We start from the raw sequence: 21,816 nt of genomic DNA on the forward strand, positions 1-21,816 counted from the left end.
GGTTCACTGCCGCAGGTATAGTGTGATTTGGTTCCTATTTCTTGATTTCTTGGAATTTTCAGTTGTTCTTGCTGTTTTTGTCTTTGTTCATGTTTTGCGTTCTCATTAGTTGTCTCTATGGTATTGAATGGAGATGGATATGAACTGATATTTTGTTTTCCGTGCATTTCTATATTCAATTTGAATTCAAAAAGGTGAGCCTCTCTCATACAAGTAGAACTAATTGTGATGCATTTGTGTGCTTGATTTAATTATATGCAAAGTAGGCCCATTAAATCCTATATATCAACTGATGAATCTATTTTTAATCTTTTACTTTGTATATATTCAACAAATCCATTTAGTTTTTATATTGTTCTCTGTATTCAAGATCATGTTCTTTCATTTTATATTTGATTTCAAATTCTATGAAGCACTCCTATAATTATATTGAGAGTAGATCCATTGAATGCAACATTAAAATTTCATCAATCTATTTTTATTTTTTTGTTTTCTGTATATTCAACAAATCCATGAAGTTTACATCAGCTGAATTGGTGGTTGCATGTGGGTTCTGTGAATCATGATGAGGGAATGGGTTTTGTACCTAATATTTTCTATTGGTAGTCATGTCATTCACATAAATTGATGTATAGCTGGCTGGTAGTTCCTTTATACAATTTGCTTTGATTTTAGTTCAATTTCATTCCATTCTTTTCTTGTTTGTATAAAAGAACATTTTTGACTAACAAGAAATTCCCTGCTCCAAGTAGTTATACGTTGATTAGGTTATCTTCCCTTAAAGGTCTGTTCTGCACAGAAAATTATGTTCTGCCATACATTGTTCACTGAAAATGTGTGTATCCGTATCAAGGTATGGGATTTCTATCTTTTTGGTCAGTGGTGATGTGATTGATAAGAAGGAAGAGGCTTTCTCACAATCAGATGCCATTGCTCCATTGTTTGTGTTACTAGGGAATTCTGTTCTAGGTAGTGTATTTGATATGTGGTGATGTGATTGATACCAATTGATTCATAGCTTCTTAGTGATTTATTTGGATTTTTGAAAAAACCTTTTGTTTGTCATGTCATTTGCATTTGAATCCTTTATTGGTTATGCAAAGAGTGCTGTATATTTCCCCTGTTGTATAGAAGTAGAGCTGATTGTTTTGAATTATTGTTCTTCTTTGATAAAGGAAAATGCTTTTGCCACTCTCATTCAATTTTTGCATTCGGAATTCCATTCTCTCCTGTTAAGGTCTTGAGAGAAATTGATGTATAACTTGCTGGTCATTTATTTATTTATTCAGTTCAATTGAATTGCATTACATTATTTGGTGTTTGTGAAAAAACAAATTTAGATATGAGCTGGTTTTCGTATGAAAATCTTTACTGCACACACAATAAGGTTGTCCTATATATTTTTAATTGGAAATGTCTGAATCATTACTAACCTATGAGGTTTCAATCTCACCCATTTCCCGAATGTTGATGTGATTGATGGATTTTTGTTGATGGTTGTGTATAGTTTCTTTTTCCGTTGATTTGCTGTTTCCAATGTATCCCTACCTAGGACATTTACCAACTCTCATTGCCATGAGTAGAACCATTGTTTGGGGTAGTTGATGATTGTTTTCCCTATGGTGTAATGATATTTAGGTGCACTGTAGTAGGTATGGTGTCATATCTCATTTTTTGCTCCCTATTTCTTGATTTCTTGAAACTTTCACTTGTTTTTCCTTTTTTTGTGTTGGTTCAGGTTTTGCTCCTATGATTAGTTGTCTCTATGCCATTGAATGGAGATGCATGTGGACTCAGATTTCGTTTTCCCTCCATTTCCATCCTCAACTTGAATTCAAAAAAGTGAGCTTGCGTCTTGGTTTTTTTCTATAAAAGGATTGTTGGTGGACCACATTCAATGCACAAACATTCTGCTCTGTTCTATTTCCTCCTAAGCTCTATCTATTCTAGAATTTTTCTGTTTCCATTTTGATCTATTTCATCAACTGTGTTTATCTCCTTTTTTTTTTTACTGCAATGCCTCCTCCATTTGATATGATTTCTAAGATGCATCCTCCTAAAGAGGCTTGGAGGTTGAAAGTTAGGGTTCTAAGGCTTTGGGTTGTACCCTCTTTTGGTAACAATGAGGTTCCTAACTCAATAGAGATGATTCTCCTTGATGAGCATGTTAGTCCCTATTAAGTTCTCTTTTAAATATGGTGTTACTTGTTTTTTAAATTTACAAGTTTAAATTATGTGTTTCACTAATCTGATTTTGTTCTTTTGTTGGATTTCTAGTGTGGAAAAATACAAGCTACAGTTAAGAAACCACTCTTTAATAGGTTTAGGGATCTTATAGTTGAGGGTCAGGTTTATAGAATGGCATACTTTACTGTTGTTTCAAATCATGGTAGTTATAGAGCAACTTCTCATGAATTCAAATTGGTTTTCCTTCACCGAACCACTGTTGTAGCTGTTGATGAAGATGTTATCCCTAAGACTTGTTTCAACATGTTTCCTTTTTCTGATTTGCTGAATACGACCGAAGATTATGATTTTTTAGTTGGTGAGTCTGTCTTCTTTGTTTGCTGTTATTTATGTTTTTTTAATAGATGCTTTGAATATTTAATAGGTTTTGTTTGTTTGGAATAGATGTTATTGGTCTTTTAACTTCAGTGGGAGAAGAGAAAGAATATGCAAAAGAGGGCAAAATTGTGAAAATGATTGTGCTGGAATTAACTTCCAAAGAGTATGTTGATTGAGTCATTCCTGCTGGTTTATCTTTATGTTTTAATCACTTTCTCTCCTTATTTTCTGTTTCATTGTTTGTTATGTTTTGAGTTTCAGTCTTACCTTGCGATGTGCATTGTTTGGGGATTATGTTAATCAAGTAAATCATTTCCTTGCGTCTGGCTATGTGGAGCAGCCTGTTGTAGTCATTCAACTTGCAAAAGTCAAGTTCTTTAGGGGTACATTGTTTGTTTTCTGTACATCTCATTGCTGCTCTAGGTGTTGTCTACAATAAACTTTTGCTTAACTCTTTCTGTGTTCCTGTGTAGGTCAAGTAGGCCTTCAAAATGTGATGTATGCCACTCAAATGTTATTTAATCCTGATCTTCCTGAGGTTGTTGATTTCAGGCAGAGGTTAGGATGGTTTATTTTGTTGATTTTTTATTCTATTCTTTATTTACAGCTAATCTGGGCTAACAAGTACAAGTATTATCATAATTTTTTTTTCTTTTAGGATGATTGAGCAAGGGGTGAATGGTACTCAGCCACTGTTTATTGCAAATGAGGGTAAAGTTGTGTCCTTGGAAGATGATTTCATGCGTTTAACTAGAAAATGCACCATTGAAGAGCTTCAAGATAAGAATCAGGTTGTCTTCATTTGAGTTAGTTTTGTTTATGTTTATTTTATGTACAAATGAACTGAAAAATAGAATCAAACAACAATTTCGAGATCTGATTTTTCATTCATATCGTTAACAAATTCTGAAATGCTGTTTGGATAGGAGGGTTCTTTTTATCATTTTTGGTACAATCCAAGGTATTGTTGAGGATGGAGGTTGGTTGTATTCTGCTTGTGTGTGTGGAAAGGGTATCTATCCTTAGAATGGTGTATATTACTGTGATTTCTCTTTGAAGCACATAACCAATGTCACTCCAAGGTCAGAAATTTTGTTGAAAGTGTATTCTTATTTTGTCTTCTGGATTGTTTGTAAGAATGATGTTTCTTGGTATTATTTTTTCTGAATCATTGTGTTCCTTTTTTTTCCCTCTCTTCAGATTTAAAGTTAAAATAATAGTTGAAGATCATAGTGGGGAGGGTATTTTCCTTCTCTTTGATCGTGAGGCATCTTATTTGCTTAAGAAATCATGTGCTGACTTGTTTAGTGAGGTTCAAAGAGATGCAAGTGTATGTACTTATTTTGTGTTTTCTGTTTTGTTCAGTTTATGGGATGTGATATTTCTTACTTAAACTCTGTATTTCGTATGTATTACTTTCAAAATAGCTTGTATGTGGGGATACTTATCCTTCCATTTTCCAAGGGCTCATTGGAAAGAAGTTACTGCTTAAGGTTGATACCAAAGGTGTCCCACATGATACATTTTATGGCACTTTCCGAGTTAGGAGAATATGTGATGATCCCACCATTATTACCATGTTTGAACTTCCCAATTATGATGCTGATGACGAGTCTACTCCAAAAAAGGTTACATATTCTTATAATTATCCTTAGATTGTGTGAATTCATGTTTTGTTCTTTCTTTCTTTTTATATTCTGTTTTGGTGAATTTTTCTTATGGTGTAATATGTCTTTAAACTCTTATGCCATGTGAATAGGAGCCTGATTTACACAAATCTGTCCTGTTTGGAAAAGGGGATACTGGTATTAAGGAGGAGTCATCAAAGACTTGTATCAAAAGTGAAAAAGTTGATGGTGAGTGTTGTGGGATTTTATGTAAATCTCCAGTTCTTATAGATTTTCTTGCTGAAAAACACTCTGCTGTTTCTGGAGGGTCTGAGTTTTCTGCGTTAGTTAATGGTGAAGATGGGAAAGATGAGAAAACACCCACCAATGATACTGTTAGTGATGATCTTTCTACTGAACTGAATATATTGCTTAGCTCACCAGAAAAGGAAACTCAGGTTCTGTTATATACATTTTTTTTCTCCTCCCTATGTGTGCTGTTTCTAAATGGCTTTTCCAATCTTGAGTGACTTTGATAGGTTTTATTATTTTTTTTTGTCATAGGATGTGCTGTCCCATGTTCTCCATGCACGTTGCCAATATGGAGAAAAGGTGGCTCATGACAATGATGTTGTCACCTCCAAGGGCAAGAGGAATTTGAATCCCCAATTTGAAGAAGCGGCTACTCTTGCAGATGAGCGTGGGTCCAAGGTTGCCAAGGTTAATGGGGTGTGATTGAAGGTGTTGTATTGAGCTGCTGTGTGTAGGTGTAGGTATATTAGGTAGTATATTTACAATTGATTAAGAAGGCTTGTGATTCCAGATATTTTGAAATGTAATCATGCTGGCTGTATGGTGTTTTGGTCTAACTTTTTTGGATTGTTTCCAACAAATAGGATTGTCAGATATAGGGGTTTTCCTTTTTGTGTTGGGTGCGGTTATGTGTCAAGTATCTGTATTCTCAACCCCTCTTTTTGTAATAGTGACTTTGCTAGGGATTGGACACATTTTCAATGTTGTAGCCTGTTTAGGTTACATACTAGGATAGGTTGTCAGATGTTTGGATCCTCCTTGTCATAGGAGAGATAGCCATATGTAGTTGTTCATATCACTATCAATATTTTCATGAAATGCAGCAGTTTTTAATTTTTATTTGTTCATTGTTGTACAACTTTATCTTTTCATGTTATTTACTTATTGGTGTATTTTAGAATACTTTATTTTCTTTGCTTTTCTCCCTTATCAAAACTCTCTATGGTTATGTAAGTTCTTTTTTGGTTTATTTAGCTTTTATAAAGTTAACTCCAACACTTACTCCCCCAAAAAAAGATAGAAAATTTGTTGGTTAATAGATTGACAATTTGTTTTCCTATCGACTCGCCTTTTTTTTAATACATATTTTTTTATGGGTACTTAACAATGTCAATGCCTTTTTTGCAATGAATTAGGGTAGTTTTCGTGGTTTGTGTTTCAAACTCTTTTTTTTAATACGTGTAACAAAGATGTCTCAGAATTCTGTTCTTGCTAGAGAATATAGGAGAAATTCTTTGAAAAGAAAGCGAACACAAGGTCACAATCGAAATGCAAGAGGTGCGTATTGATTTTAATTGTGATATTTTTATTATTTTGGTTCAATTTTCAATGATTTTATATCCATTGGAGTCTTTGTAATTTTGTTCCTTTTCTAATGTTTTAGAGGTGCTCCATTCCTCGACGCCTGTTGTTTCTTTGAATGATTATTCCGGTAATTTTTGTTGCTCTATCTATATTTTTGCGGTTAATCCTTATGTTTGTAATAATTTACATGTTTATTTTATATGTTTCCAATGTTTTGTGCTCATTTTTGTCTTTTAGAAAATTTAGTTGACGTGTCCCAGAATGTTTACCAGAGTTCAACTTTTATTTTGTCAGGTACAATAATATGTTTAAGTATTCTATTCCTCTCCAATTTTGTTTTTGTTAAATTATATTTTAAGGTCTTTTGGTTTATATATAATAACGCATTCGTTTGTTGATTTACTATTGTTTTCTTGCAGTTTTATACCTAAAAGGTTTGATTTAACTAATAGTAACTCATACAATTCCAAATTAAATATATTAGGAGATTTCTGTACTTTATATTTTTTTAATTTAATATCTCACTTAGTACCGTATGAATAAATTCATTTAGTATCATATCAATAATTGCATATTAAAAAAATTAATTACTCTATTGGTCCTCTAAATTCTTGAAATTTTCTGTTAGGTGCATATAATATCTTTTTTGTTTCAATCATATCCCTCAGACAAAATTCCTTTTTTTTTATTAGGCTATTATTGGTATTGATTTGGTCAATTGTATCAGGATGTATTTACAAAAAAAAAAAAAAAAACAATACGTTCATGAATTCAATTAAAAGAAAAACAAAGCCTTTGAAGCTAATTAAGGAAAAAAATGGTGTAATGACTCAATTAAAATAAGAAAAAAAAAGGAGTTTCTTAAAAAATTTGGAAAATGCTATGCATCAATAGAGTCATTAAAGTATAAAAAAATACAACATGATTCTAATTGTGATTTTGATTATATAATTTGAACTTACATAATTAGTATGAGTAATTAAAATAATGAAACAAAGTCTATTCTAACATTAAAAAAGAAAACAAACTCTTCTTGAATATGCTTTATGTTTTATCTACATTTTGTTTTTCAATAAATCAATGTTACTTCAGGTTGGTTTTTGTAGTTTATTACATTTTTAACGTTCAATTTTTATGCTGATTATTAAATAATCAATTCATTTCTTATTTCATCATGAATTTTTTTTTATATTTGGTTGTTAAATATATATTTACATAAATTTCTATTAATTTAAATTAAAATGGATGATATAGACCAATCAGAAATATATGATCCTTCGATAAATTCATTAAGTCAAGTTGCTTCTGTTATTGATCATCCGCTGTTCTGGCAAAGTGAGATACAAGGTACGCTCTCTTTCTTAAATCATCTATTATTCAATAATACTCAAATTAAAATCTTATTTAGTTAGTTTTAAAAGATTCCATTCTGCTTCTGTGATGAGATATTATTCAGGCAGTGTAAAATAGAAATAGTGTTTTCCTATATATTCTTCTTACAAAATTTAAACGAGTCAATTATTTATTATATATTATATCAATAAGCTAATGGTTTATTCATTTTATGTTCAATCTCTTTCATGGCATCTAACTCAGATAAAAAAAATTTAACAGAAGTGCATGTTTTTTTCTTGTTTATTTTTACCAGGTTGTCTTGATGTTGGTGATCCTAACTATGAATGCTCAATCTGTGGGGCGTGTTTTTGGTTATCAGAACGTGTTGAAAGAGATTCTACAATTAGTCGACCTGTTTACTGTTTGTTGCTCAAAAGGGAAAATTCAATTACCTTATCTTCAAAAGCCCCCAGATCTGTTATATAATTTGATTAATGGACATGATAGGAAGAGTCTGTATTTCCAAAAAAATATTCGATCCTATAACAGTATGTTTGCCTTCACGTCTCTTGGTGGTAAAGTATTGGATTCAGTGAATGATGGGAGTGGTCCACCGCAGTTTATAATAACTGGTCAAAATTATCATCGGATTGGAAGTTTGCTCCCAGATCCTGGTCAGAAGCCTAAATTTGCGCAATTATATATATACGACACTCAGCATGAGATAATGCATAGGCGGGAAATCTTTCGGTATGTGTGTTTGAAGTTTTGTTGTTAATTTTTTTTTTATTTTATCTCCTTAATGTTTTAGTGTTATTTGCATTGAAAAACATGTTTATATCTGTCACTGGATAGTTATATTGTGTTTTATTCCCGTTATAATGTGTTATTAATCATTTCTGGTTGATAATGATTTATCAAAACATATTGAAATTGTATCCTGTGTGGTTTTAAATATATTTTGTGGTTAATGTATATTTGTTTTAGGCAAACATCTGAGATGGATGAAGAATTGATAATTGAGTTATTGCAAATGATTGATACTCATAATGTCATAGCACAGTCATTTCGAAGAGTCAGAGAATTTTATTAGTGTCATCCATCCGAGATATTCTCTTTGAAGTTGTATTCGCATAGGAAGGTTGATCGAAGAAATTACAATTCTCCCTCTTGTGATGAAGTTGCTGCTCTGATTGTTGGAGATTTTGATTCGTCGGATCATGGTCGTGACATTATTGTTCGATCTACTACTGGTCAGTTGCAACGTATCTATGAAACTCATGCTCTGTATTGGCCTTTACAGTATCCGTTGTTGTTTCCATATGGCGAGGATGGTTACCAATTGAATATTCCATATCGAGGTCAACAGGAGGGATATGTCCCTGGAAGAAGAACAAGGGTTTCTCTCAGGGAATTCATATGTTTTTGTTTGCAAATTAGGGAGCAAGAAGATGGAATTATTCATAAGTGTAGGCGATTATTTCAACAATTTGTTGTTGATTGTTTCACGATGATTGAGTCCCAGAGGTTGTATGAGATTAGGATGAAGCAAAGTACAATTAGAGGATAAGTGCTTCAAGGAATAGAAGAGGCTATGCGTCGTGGTGACGATGAAGCTTCTTCAATTGGGACACGAGTCATCTTGCCTTCTTCGTTCACTGGTGGTAGACGTTATATGTTTAATCGTTGTCAGGATGCGATGGCAATCTGTAAACATTTTGGCTATCCAGATTTATTTCTTACTATTACGTGTAATCCAAATTGGCCTGAATTTCAGCGGTTCACGGAGTGAGAGCGAATTCCCATCGCTGATCGTCCTGATATTTCTTGCCGGGTTTTTCATGCTAAGTTGAAATGCCTGCTAAGCGATCTCAAGGAAGGTGTATTTTTTGGTCACTTAATGCAGGTATGTTCCTTTCTTGCTTAGCATTTCAATTTCTGTCTGTTGTTTTTGTAGATGTAGTTGTCTGGCTTCTTTATGTTGTTTTTTGTATTTTTTAGGCATGTATACTATTGAGTTCCAAAAAAGAGGTCTACCGCATGCACACATGTTACTATGGCTTAACGGGGAAAGCAACTTACAAAGTGTTGAAATTGTTGATGAATTCATCTGTGCTGAACTACCCAATCCACAGAAATTTCCATCTCTTTATAATGTTGTCACCAAGTACATGATCCATGGTCCTTGCGGTCTTCTTAGACCGAGTTCTCCTTGCATGAAAGATGGTAAGTGCTCAAAGTTTTATCCGAAAAGATTTGTTGATCAAACGAGCTTTGATGAAGATGGCTATCCGATTTATAGACGTCGTAATATGGGTGTGACAGTGAAGATCAATGACGTTGATATTAACAATAGATTTGTTGTGCCTTATAATCCACTACTGTTAATGAAATATCAAGCTCACATAAATCTTGAGTTCTGTAACAAGTCAAACGTCATCAAGTATCTTTTTAAGTATATCAATAAGGGTCCGGATCGGGTCACTGCAACTGTTGGAGAAACACATTATGTTGGGGAATCTTCTCAGGTAGTTGATGAGATCAAGCAGTATTACGACTGTCGTTATTTATCACCGTCTGAATCCATGTGGAGAATTTTAGCTTATGATATTCATCATAGATGGCCGTCAGTACAGAGGTTGACTTTTCACTTGCCGAACCAGCAGCATGTTGTATTCGATGATGCTGATATCACCACTCATGTTTATTTGCGCAACAAAGATTTGCTGACGATGTTTACGGGTTGGATGATGGCGAACAGGTGGTTCCCAGATGGGCGGTCTTTAACATATGTTGAATATCTAGAAAAATTTGTCTATTGTTCGAACAGTAGGGAGTGGAAGCCGAGACAAAGGGGATTCTCAATTGGAAGATTGAGTTTTGCTCATCCGACATCTGGTGAACTTTTCTATATGCGGATGCTTTTGAATGTGCAGAGAGGTTGTACCAGTTTTCGAAGTATATGAACTGTGAATGGTGTTACTTATGATACATTTCAGGAGGCATGTTCTGCCATGGGATTCTTGATAGATGATAAGGAGTATGTTTCTGCTATTAAGGAAGTTGCCGAGGTAGCGTCCGCTGCACAGCTAAGGAGGTTTTTTGTGATATTGTTGTTATCTGGTTCCATGGGAAGGCCTCTGTCAGTTTGGGAACAAACTTGGGCCTATTTGTCTGATGATATTCTTTATCGCAGAAGGCATGAGCTGCAATATCCTGGTAAGAATTTTGTTTATGGTGATTTTATTATATGACAAGCAGACACACACGAACTTAGACAGTGCAGAAATTATATTATCGTGCTAATATTTATTAATTATTGTTAAATGTAGATTTAACGATGAGTCAGGACGAGTTGCAAACATTTTGTTTGTTAGAAATTGAGAAACTATTGCATAGTAATGGAAAATCATTGAGAAATTATGCCGGTATGCCAGTTCCTAATAACTCTCTAGTGTCTCAATTTAACAACTTGATGTTGCTGCGTGAGTTGCAGTATGACACTGTTTCTTTGACTCGTGAGCATGATGCAAACGTCTTAAAGTTAAATGAATAACAGAGGGTGGTCTACGATAAAATTATTGATTGCGTTTTGAATAAAAGGCACGGATTCTTTTTTGTTTATGGCTTTGGTGGCACTGGAAAAACTTTTTTATACAGGGTTTTGTCGGCTCGATTGCGATCTGAGAAAAGGATTGTTATAAACGTTGCTTCTAGTGGTATTGCTTCTCTGTTGTTACCTGGTGGTAAGACGGCTCACTCTATGTTCAATATTCCTATTGAGCTGACTGAAGAAACTGTTTGTCGGATTAAGAAGGATAGTGCAAAAGCTGAGGTAGTCCGATTGGCCGATTTGATTATTTGGGATGAGGCACCGATGACTAACAAGTTGGCTTTTAAAGCACTCGATAGGACGTTACGTGATATAATGGTTTCGGTCTCTGATAGGAATAAAGATTTACCTTTTGGTGGGAAGGTGGTTGTTCTCGGTGGTGATTTCAGGCAAGTCTTGCCAGTTATTCCGAAAGGTTCTCGTGCTGAGATTGTGATGGCTTCGATAAATTCTTCTGTCCTCTGGAAATATTGTGAAGTTTGCTGTCTGACAAAAAATATGAGGTTAACAATGGGATTGGAACAGTCAACTTCTCAGGAGTTAAGGTCATTTTCAGATTGGATACTTCAAATTGGTGAAGGTCGCTGTGGAACAGTGGTCAATGATAAACTTTTTGTTGAGATTCCTTCTGATATAATAATTCCTGTCTTGGAAAATCCAGTGGAAGATATTGTAAATACAATTTATCCGGATTTGGTTCAGAATTTTCGTGATCCAAGTTTTTTCCAGGATAGGGCAATTTTGGCTCCGACTGTTGACAATGTTGAAGAGATAAATAATTATATTGTTGACTTGTTGCCCGGGGAGGAAAAAAATTATCTCAGTGCTATTCGATATGTGGTAGTGATGTCTATTCTGATGTTGATGTTGATTGGATAAATATTGAATTCTTGAATCAGATTAGGTGTTCTGGTCTACCTAATCATTCATTGAAGTTGAAAATAGGTGTGCCTATTATTTTGTTGAGGAATATTGATCCAGCTGGGGGTTTGTGTAATGGTACCCGACCTGTTGTGCGAGATTTAGGGAGAAATGTGATCGGTGCGGATATTGTTTCTGGTAGCAATGTTGGGGATAAAGTTTTTATCACTAGAATGAATATGATTCCCAGTGATACAGTTATACCGTTTAAATTCCAACGCCATCAGTTCCCAATTTCTCTGTCGTTTGCGATGACAATAAACAAAAGCCAGGGTCAGACATTATCAACAGTCGGTTTGTTCTTGCGTCGTTCTGTGTTTTGTCACGGTCAACTTTATGTAGCTGTTTCCCGAGTTAGGAATAGAAATGGTCTTAAGATTTTAGTTTGTGGTGATGCATTGGTTGATCCTGTCAGTACTGAAAATGTTGTATTTACGGAAGTTTTTGATAAGATATAATGTAGTTTCTTTGTATACATTCCAATCTTATCTGTGTAATTTATAGTTTTATTTTGGTGTATGTTTTCTTTATAGATGGACAGTTTCTCTAGGGTATGTGTAAAATCGTCTCAACCATTTTGTGTGCACTAGGTGCACCATTTTTTATGGACTGTTATATTCTATTAAATGAAAATTAAAGTATGTTATGAAAGAAGAGTATTCATACGATTTATCAATAAAGGGTATATTACTATATATTAGCATGCGCGTGGTTTCATCTCTGATGTGGAGAGCTATCTGCGTTTCAGGCCCGCACACATCCAAGCTGGATGTTCTTCTCCAGCGTGGCTTTCTCCTCATGAAGGGTGCATGTGCTGCTCTTTGCTTTCGCTGTCAGCTGTCTTTTCTCGCAATTCCTTCGCGCAAGCCCCTTTTCTTGTGGATTTAGTTGATCAAGTAATCATCAAATTGAACCCAGGCCCCTTTGTTTTTATTTCCCGATTTGCTTCTCTCTGTCCTACCAAATCTTGTGTACAACCTCTGTTTCTTCGGTGTTTGGTTCCTTGTCATTCATTGCAGGTTAAGGATTTTCTCATTGAGTCTCAAATAGAAGATTTGCAAGGAATCAATTAGGTGCACTCTTCTGGTCCTTTTACTTCCAAACCTGTTTTCGTCTTCACTGTTTTGCTTTTTTAATTCTGATATTATTTTTTCTAAAAAAAATGGAAAGAAATTATATTGTTAATTTATTAATAAAAATAAAATATTTCCATCTTATTAATCAAAATTAATTATTTATGTTCTTATAGCAAGAAAGGTTATATGATACTAATGTAAGTTTCATTTTAATGTTATAAACAAAAAAAATATTTTAATCGTAATTACACTCGGTCTATACAATTTTATTTTATTTTATTATTTCTAAGAAATATATTTAGGTAACTTTTTTAAAATGTATGTATCAATTATTCTTGGTGGCTTCTGCTCTATTTTTTTTATTATTTTGGTTTTACTATTTAGTAAAAATTCTAATTTGATGTCTAATATTTTAAATATTTTGTTTTGGTTCAAAATAATTTTATACGATTTTAGATATTATTATAGTATTCTTATTTAAACTACTTAATTATGCACTAAGATATTATGTATCTGTTACAGTTTATCAATATTCTTCTGATATTATTTTCTCTAAAAAAATGGAAAGAAATTATATTGTTAATTTATTAATAAAAATAAAATATTTCCATCTTATTAATCAAAATTAATTATTTATGTTCTTATAGCAAGAAAGGTTATATGATACCAATGTAAGTTTCATTTTAATGTTATAAACAAAAAAATTATTTTAATCGTAATTACACTCGGTCTATACAATTTTATTTTATTTTGTTATTTCTAAGAAATATATTTAGGTAACTTTTTTAAAACGTATGTATCAATTATTCTTGGTGGCTTCTGCTCTCTATTTTTTTATTATTTTGGTTTTAATATTTAGTAAAAATTCTAATTTGATGTCTAATATTTTAAATATTTTGTTTTGGTTCAAAATAATTTTATACGATTTTAGATATTGTTATAGTATTCTTATTTAAACTACTTAATTATGTACTAAGATATTATGCATCTGTTACAGTTTATCAATATTCTTCTGATATTATTTTTTGTAAAAAAATGGAAAGAATGATATTGTTAATTTATTAATAAAAATAAAATATTTCCATCTTATTAATCAAAATTAATTATTTATGTTCTTATAGCAAGAAAGGTTATATGATACCAATGTAAGTTTCATTTTAATGTTATAAACAAAAAAATTATTTTAATCGTAATTACACTCGGTCTATACAATTTTATTTTATTTTGTTATTTCTAAGAAATATATTTAGGTAACTTTTTAAAAATGTATGTATCAATTATTGTTGGTGGCTTCTGCTCTCTATTTTTTTATTATTTTGGTTTTAATATTTAGTAAAAATTCTAATTTAATGTCTAATATTTTAAATATTTTGTTTTGGTTCAAAATAATTTTATATGATTTTAGATATTGTTATAGTATTCTTATTTAAACTACTTAATTATGCATTAAGATATTATGTATCTGTTACAGTTTATCAATATTCTTCTTTTATATTAACCTTTGATCTCTCTATAATATAATCGAATGCTCTATACAAATATGGCATATTTTATAAGTACATAATTGTTGTTCTCATTTAAGATATACCCTCCTGTTTAATGAATAGAATTGATGGTTCATATTTTATTTTGATTTTTTTTAAAAAAAAAAAAGGTCAGTTTTTTTTTTTGATCAAGAAAAAGTCAGTTTTTAAATACAGTTATTTTAGCGACTATTAAAAAGTTAATTGAATATGGCCCAGTTTGGGTAACGAACTTCTTTTTTTTTTGATAAAATAACTTAAATGATAAATGATTCTATTAAAAGTAACTTATAAATAGGTTATTTTGTGTTCGGATTTTTAACTCTAAAAGTGCTTATTTTATATAAATCTGATGGAAATTAAATGTATTATGTGAGAAGTGATTATTTTTTAATTTTGTTTATAAGCTTTTAAATTGCTTCTTAAAAAGTTGCAATTTGGTCTTTAAAATTTTATCAGACATTAATATTACTACTTTACATAAGTTAAAAGTTAAAAAAAAAGTTACTTCTAAAGTTTTGTAAACGGGCCCTATATCTTTATTAAAATATGAAATTTTATTAAAAAAACTTAATTATTTACTTTTTTAAATTTGATATTGTTTTTTCCAAATAAAATATATTATAACTACTTTATATATTATTCTTATGAATTTATCCAAATTTCAATTTATTTTGTTTTATTTTTTTTACTTAAAATGTATCTATTTTAATAGATGAACCAGAATTTTATTTTTTTCAAAATTCAATTTAAAGTATTTTTTTAATACATTGATTTTTCATAAAATAAAAAACTGAAATATATAAAATTATTGATTTTATTTTATTTTTCTACGACTCAAAAAAACACTTGGTTGCATTTATTTGTTTTTATTAGTATAATCATCTCAATTAAACGCTAAAGTTAATTAAGGTGAGGTCATTCTAATTTCTTTTCATCAAGTTCATCAATTTGGGGTTATTAGGGATCCTAAAAGACGTTTCTGCCTCACGCGGTTTGCTCTATCCCTAACCAAATCTCCATCCGTCGGATGATCGCTGCATCGCCATCCTCGACTGAGATTTCGGCTTCCCTCCTCGGTTCTGGTCACATGCAGACAAGCTATGGCTATCTCTGCGATTCGATTCAGTTCCACCATGAGGGTGTTCTTCTCTTCGTTGTTTCTGTTCCTTTCTCCCCAGGGTTGTTCTGTCTCTCTCTGTCGAGGATGCCTCAGTCTCCATGTCGACTTCTCGGTTTTGGATAGCAGATGTTGTCACCGCGGTTCAAGAGGTATATGTGGGCTATGGTTCCATTCGCCCCTGTTCAATCTGTTTCTCGATTCCTTCTCCAGTTTGAATTTCTTTATTGTGTTAATTGTTGCTGTTTTCTGGATCTATCATTTAATTTTTAGTTGTTTGGTTTCTGGTTTAATCATGCTGATTGTTAATTGTTTTTCTAAATCAATGGTTCTCTCCTATGTTTGTGCTGTTGGTGTTTCTGTGAAATAATTTACTTCTTGGGGGGGGGGTTTGCTCATTATAAATTATATAATTTCCTTTTTACTGTTGGACTGAAGCTAACTGTAGTGTTTGGTATAGTTGACTGATGAAATTCTCTTTTTGCTTTACTGTGAATTGTCAAATCATGTATATGTGGTAGGTATTTGGTAATTTGCAACAGCCCTCTTCCCATATTGTTTTTGCTCTTTTCCCATGAGTATTTGGTAACTTGTGATATCTTCCTAAATGATGTGTGTGACCATATCAATCTATATATTCCTATTAGGCTATCTCTGTCCTATATGTGAAGCTTACATTGTAATCTTGAGTGTTTGTTAAATTTGGGAGTTTATAACCCCAACTCCTTTGTTTATCTCCTCATCTTAGTTCTGAGTTCTTTTGTTTATATTTTCTACTTTTGGTGTTCTTATCTTTCATATTTTGGGAATGAATGACCGTGTTGATCTGGTGGACAAAATCACTCCGTGGAGAAAATCATGGAAAGTGCATGTTAAAGTTGTCAAGTTGTGGTACCACAAGAATCCTGCTTTCGATTCTTCTCAAAATCTGTTGCATATGGTCTTAATGGATAAGAAGGTGAGTTTTATTTTATGTTAGCATTTCTTTAGGTTGTTGCAGTTTTTATTTTATTTTTTTATAATATCCAGAAGGGAAGGTTGGAAACTGATATGTTTTTGTTGTTTTATTTTTTTAATCAAGTGTTGTTATGCTGTTTGAATACCTAAATAAGTTAATAAATTCAAATATGAAGCATTTTTTTTCAACTGCAGTTACACAAGATCCAGGCCACCATTAGAGATCAGCTAATATCAAAATTTTCCTTGTCTCTAAATGAAGGAATTGTGTACTTGATGACCAATTTTACAGTTGTACCCAACACTGGTTTGAACAGGGTGACAAAACATCGGTTCAGACTTTTGTTCCAATACAACACATCTGTTGTTTCTGTGGTATCTCCAAGGATACCTCATTCGGGTCTGTGTTTTGCATCATTAGATGAAATTGATCAAATGACAAAGGACCACAATTTCCTGATTGGTTTGTACAAGTTTCTTGCTCTTCCCTTTTACTATCATGGTATTGTGTTTTAAAATGTGTGGTTTCTGATTCAAATTTGTATATGTTTCAATCTTATTATTAGACTTTGTTGGGATTATTACTGGTGTTCGAAAAGAAAGAGATGTGGCATCATATGGGAAGTTGGTGAAAGCAGTGGTGCTAGAAGTCTTTGCTGATGGGTAATATCTCTCTCACTGTCTCCTATATCAGTAGTTATCTTCTATTAATTCTGTTTTTTTCTTCCAGTTTTTATGTTTATAAGAATAAATATATAGTTAGATCCTTTTGATCTTTTGAAACTTATCTGTTCAGCAAAAGGGTACAATGCAATGTGTTTGGAAATGCTTGTGATTTGTTAGAATATGATAAGTTACAAAAATATGGAAGATCTCCCCTAGTTGTCCTCGAGTCTTTTAAAATCAAAGCCATTAAAGGTTAGTTTCACGCATATTCAGCTTATTTTTACTCTAATATTTAGCTGTCTGTTTTCTTACCTTCTAATATGGATATGGTTTGGGGCTAATAAAATAGGATTCTTGCATGCAGGTGGGGTAATCCTACAGAATGTGATAGATGTCTCTAGGTTATTCATTAATCCTGACATTCCTGAGGCCGTTGAGTTCCTAAGCAGGTTAGTTGTGATCAAAATATTGAAAACCTAGAAGCTGCCATGGTTATTTTGTTGGTGTTCATGTATTTGTTTTGTGTTATGAAGATTAGTTATTGTATCTTATGTGTAGATTTAGTGTAGCCAGTTATGGATTCTCAAGCCTTGTGACCAATGACCTTGGATACTTAGTTTCTAAAGTTGATGGTGATTATTTCAATTCCAAAGAGATCAGTAATATTCAAGATCTTCATTCAGATAATGGGGTACTACTTTAAATTGGCAAACTCTTTATTTAATACTTAATCTTGAATTTCTTAAACAATAGTCTTGGGTTTTGTAAGCTGTTTTGTTAATCATTATTGTATAGTATATCATTGTTTTTAAAATTTTACAGGATTCTCATTACTTTGTTATTGGGACAATTAAGGAAGTCATGGATGAACCAGATTGGTGGTACTATACATGTGTGTGTGGTCAAGCTGTTGTTGAGCATGAGGATCTCTACCTTTGTGATGCTTGTGGTTCATGTGTTGAGAATGTTATGGTCAAGTGAGTTCATATGTAACCTTATTTTGGAATAGATTAATTAATAATCTTATGGATTTTTTCTTACTTCTTTGTTATGCGCCACTCTATGTGTTGTTAAGCAGATTTTTTGGTTTTACTTATGATTCTTGGTTGTTAATTGTGTTAGATATGGGATTCGGGTAAAGATTCAGGATGCTAGCTGTACTGTTTTGTTTCTTTTGCTTGATAATGCGGCAACAAAACTATTTGGAAGAACCTGTTCTGAAGCATTTCTTAGCATAGAAGATGAATTTCCAGTTGATCCTAGTGTGCTTGCAGTATGAACTCTTTCATACTGAACCTCATTTAATCTTTATTATTTAAATTTTGTGTTCAAGTTTATTGATTCCTTTATATTAAACTCCTAAGGTTTGTCGTTCATATTCTCCACAAATGTTTGATCATGTTGTTGGAGAGGAGAAAGGTTTCAAGGTTGAAATTGATTCTACAGTTGATCCAGATTACTCCAGTTGCTTTAAAATTGTGAATGCCTTTAGTCATAATCAAGAACCAGTTGCAGTTGATGATTATATCAATGTATGATTCCTCACCTTATCTTACAACATGTTGATGCAATTGTTTTTTTTTTTTTGAACCAATGGATTCGATGCTTATTTTAACCAACTTATCCCAGGCAATGCTTCATGGTCCCATTTTTCCACCAATCTATGATAGCTACTTGCAGTATGCAACTGGCGAAGATTACAAGACTCAAGTAGTTTGTGATAATGCTATTCAATCAGAAACTATTGAAGGTATTATCACTGATCTTATTTCACCGAACCGCTGTTATTCTGATTCTGAGAACGTATTTTTTTCCCTCATTTGTAATAAAATCTCTTAAATCATTTTTTGTTAGTCTTGTTATATCATAACTTGAAAAATTAGTAAATAATAGTTTTGTAAATTATTTGAAATTTTAAATGCTGTAATCCTTTTTTCTTTGTTGCAGGGTGGTTTTGTTTTTATTCTGGGAACTATATCATCTGTGTTGAAGAATCATAAGTGGTGGTTCTCAACTTGTTTATGTGGTTCTCTTGTGTCAACTAATAAAAATATTTTATCATGTGATCTATGTCAGCTTCAATGCATTGATGCTGTCCGAAGGTGTTTTGTTCTTTCATTTTATTCTGTTTTTGTAACTATTTATTATTTCAATGTTAACTGAAATTTTCGTTGTTTTCTCATGATTTAGAAGGTTCTGCTTGAAGGTTGTAGTGTCTCATTCAAATGGGAACAATATTTTTATTCTTAAAGACCGTGAAGTCGTCCAAATAATAAAGACAAGATGCTCGAGCTTTTTGGATAATCACCCAGAGTTGAGTCAGGTTGTCATCCAATTGTGGTTTTAATTAGTATATGGATATACATATAGTAACTTTGTTTCTTTTGCAATTCCTAGAGAAAACATAAATTATTTTTGACGTATTTGTTAAGTATTTTGTGTTTTTTTTTCTTTATTTTTTGGTTTTTAGGGATCTTATTGCAAAGTTGTTCCATTGAAACTCATTTCAAGTCTTTTGCACAAAAAAATTGTGTTCATGGTTGATGCTAGGCCTGTGGGTTATGAGATGAATCGTTCTGTGTATATTGTTCAACAAATCTAGGATGATGCCTCTGTTATTAATGTTTTTGAGGCTGCTGCTGAGATGAATGACCATAAGGTTTGTTTTATATTTTTTATAATTTGTTCAATTATTAGTGTTTAAAAATATCAATAGCTAAGTGAATTTAAATTTTGTTCAGATTCATGTTCTGGTTGATTCTATACCTGAAGTTGAGGATGCTTTCAGCCAATGTGGAAGTGATCATGAGGCCGTGGAGGATCTGCATGCTTTTTAGTTTAATGTGTTGACATACTACTTTAAATTGTTGTTTGATTTCTGGTATTTAGTGTCTGTTGAATTCTAATATGGATATAATTGTGATAGTTATGTATTTAATGAAAGTACTTTTTAATTACAAGAAAAGAAAATCTTCGTTTATTTGAGCTATTTCAAATGAATTGGCTCAATAATTAATTAATTATTACTCTGTTTATAAATATAAGAATAAATTATAATCGCCCAAAAAGATATAGATGCTGGTTAATAAATTGCTTTACATTTACATTTTTTAATGTATTTAAGCTAAAGTTAAATTTAATTGTTATTAACAAATATATATTTTGTCTTCATTTAAAAATTTATAACATTTCAAATTGAAATATAAATATGAAAGCTGGTTAACTCCAAATACCGAACTGATTTTGTACAAGAACTCTGGTGTTCATGAAAGAATTTTTTTTTGACCATGCAGTCAAAAGACAAAATATATTGTAGTTACAAGTCTATTTTTTTTTTAAATTATTCTCAACATGCCGTAATGGTAGGGTGTTTTTATATCAACCGTTTCGTCAATCACTAAAGCTATGATACAAAATAATATGTATTTTAAATATTCTTTTATATAACATAAAAATTTCTATCATTATAGTTACATTTAATTAATACTATAATTTTGTTTTAGGAAAAACAAAATTTATTTATATTTTCATATTATACACCTAATATATATTTAATATTGATCGATTTTTTATTAAGACTCTAATATATCTTTTTTCATAATTTAGTACGTAGATTTTTTACTTTTCTTTCGTATATTATTTATTTTATTTTTAAAGTTCAGTCATTTATTTTGTTGTACATATATGTTAATTTTAATATTTTAATAGTATTTTATTTTTGTTTTAGACTTCAACCTAATGTATAAACTTTATAAAAGAATTTAAAATTAAAATACATTTATATTTAAAGAATTATTTGTATTTTTTTTCCTGTCAATTTATTAAAAAAATAATTAAACTTTAAATTTATTGGTGTACTCTTTTCATGTTCATCTAAAATATCGTATATAATGTTTATTAAATTGGTGTGTAAATTTATTTTTCAATGGTATTTGAATGAAAAAAAAAATATAATCTTATTTTAATAGAAGATTCATAATATATTTTGAAAACAGAATAATAAATTTTAAAATTTTTTTATGATAATATATAAATCTAATTAACATACATATATATACAATTTTAGTTAGTTTGTTTAGTGAGGTGAACGTCATATCATTATCATATGGTAGCGGTGTCAGTGGCGTGGTCGTCATGGTAGGGTGTTTTTGCATCAGCCGTCTCATCAATCACTAAAACTATAACACAAAATAATATATATTTTAAATATTGTTTTATATAACATAAAAACTTTTAGCATTGTATTTACATTTAATTAATACTATAATTTTGTTTAGGACAAAAGAAAATTTATTTAAATTTTCATATTATACACCTTATATATATTTAAAATTGATTTTTTATTAAGATTCTAATATCTCTTTTTTTCATAATTTAGTACATAAATTTTCAACTTTTCTTTCATATATTGTTTATTTTATTTTTAAAGACCAGTAATTTATTTTGTTCTACAGCTATGTTAATTTTAATATTTTTATAGTATTTTATTTTTTGTTTTACACTTGAAGCTAATATCTGAAATTTATAAAAGAATTTAAAACATAAAAAAAATGGTCCATCTAATGGAATGGAACATCAACAGTCATCTTCCTCATAAGTTTCTCCTTCGTTACTGAGTCCTCGGCCCTACGTTTCTCTTTGCTGCTGGCTATTGGCACTCTCCCGTTCCTGCATCTTTCTTCTCTATGGTTGGTGTGACCCCGATTCGTCTCTCACCATCCTCAACCAGTTTTCTTTATCCTCATACGGTTCGTGTTTATGGATCGTTTCTTGGATTATCCGATCTCTCTCTCTGTCGGAAAACTGTGCATCAATG

At 31.4% G+C, this 21,816-nt stretch overlaps 4 protein-coding genes across 5 annotated transcripts; all 4 read left to right on the plus strand.

Annotated features, from left to right (window-relative positions):
• The first annotated feature begins 2,016 nt into the window (after positions 1 to 2,016).
• Positions 2,017 to 3,371, plus strand: LOC148582025 (replication protein A 70 kDa DNA-binding subunit C-like). Its single transcript, XM_088495087.1, has 6 exons — positions 2,017 to 2,166; positions 2,278 to 2,545; positions 2,632 to 2,728; positions 2,827 to 2,948; positions 3,039 to 3,123; positions 3,224 to 3,371. Exons 1-6 carry the CDS (start codon positions 2,017 to 2,019, stop codon positions 3,369 to 3,371), a joined length of 870 nt encoding a protein of 289 aa, XP_088351213.1.
• Positions 3,372 to 3,538: 167 nt separating this feature from the next.
• Positions 3,539 to 5,299, plus strand: LOC148582026 (uncharacterized). Its single transcript, XM_088495089.1, has 6 exons — positions 3,539 to 3,544; positions 3,625 to 3,647; positions 3,766 to 3,895; positions 3,993 to 4,193; positions 4,325 to 4,630; positions 4,737 to 5,299. Exons 1-6 carry the CDS (start codon positions 3,539 to 3,541, stop codon positions 4,905 to 4,907), a joined length of 837 nt encoding a protein of 278 aa, XP_088351215.1. The 3' UTR covers positions 4,908 to 5,299.
• A 3,419-nt stretch (positions 5,300 to 8,718) lies between these two features.
• Positions 8,719 to 12,731, plus strand: LOC107621286 (uncharacterized). The gene is made up of 10 exons (XM_016323320.2): positions 8,719 to 8,833; positions 8,974 to 9,030; positions 9,126 to 10,054; positions 10,124 to 10,343; positions 10,457 to 10,667; positions 10,785 to 11,577; positions 11,637 to 12,086; positions 12,192 to 12,209; positions 12,360 to 12,554; positions 12,678 to 12,731. The coding sequence occupies exons 1-10, from the start codon at positions 8,719 to 8,721 to the stop codon at positions 12,729 to 12,731; spliced, it is 3,042 nt and encodes a 1,013-aa protein (XP_016178806.2).
• Positions 12,732 to 15,562: 2,831 nt separating this feature from the next.
• LOC110268227 (replication protein A 70 kDa DNA-binding subunit C-like) lies at positions 15,563 to 19,827 on the plus strand. Of its 2 annotated transcripts, XM_021114125.2 has the most exons (14): positions 15,563 to 16,335; positions 16,530 to 16,797; positions 16,901 to 16,997; positions 17,131 to 17,252; positions 17,365 to 17,449; positions 17,559 to 17,691; positions 17,823 to 17,977; positions 18,123 to 18,273; positions 18,365 to 18,532; positions 18,630 to 18,750; positions 18,948 to 19,102; positions 19,191 to 19,323; positions 19,471 to 19,659; positions 19,742 to 19,827. In XM_021114125.2, exons 1-11 carry the CDS (start codon positions 16,186 to 16,188, stop codon positions 18,998 to 19,000), a joined length of 1,503 nt encoding a protein of 500 aa, XP_020969784.1. In that variant the 5' UTR covers positions 15,563 to 16,185; the 3' UTR covers positions 19,001 to 19,102; positions 19,191 to 19,323; positions 19,471 to 19,659; positions 19,742 to 19,827. The 2 variants fall into 2 exon arrangements, with proteins under 2 accessions (XP_020969784.1, XP_020969786.1); XM_021114127.2 differs by lacking the exon at positions 18,948 to 19,102.
• The last annotated feature ends 1,989 nt before the right edge of the window (positions 19,828 to 21,816 follow it).

This window comes from Arachis ipaensis, chromosome B10 (assembly GCF_059453495.1).
Source record: "Arachis ipaensis isolate K30076 ecotype BB chromosome B10, ASM5945349v1, whole genome shotgun sequence".
In the NCBI taxonomy this organism is placed as follows: Eukaryota; Viridiplantae; Streptophyta; class Magnoliopsida; order Fabales; family Fabaceae; genus Arachis; species Arachis ipaensis.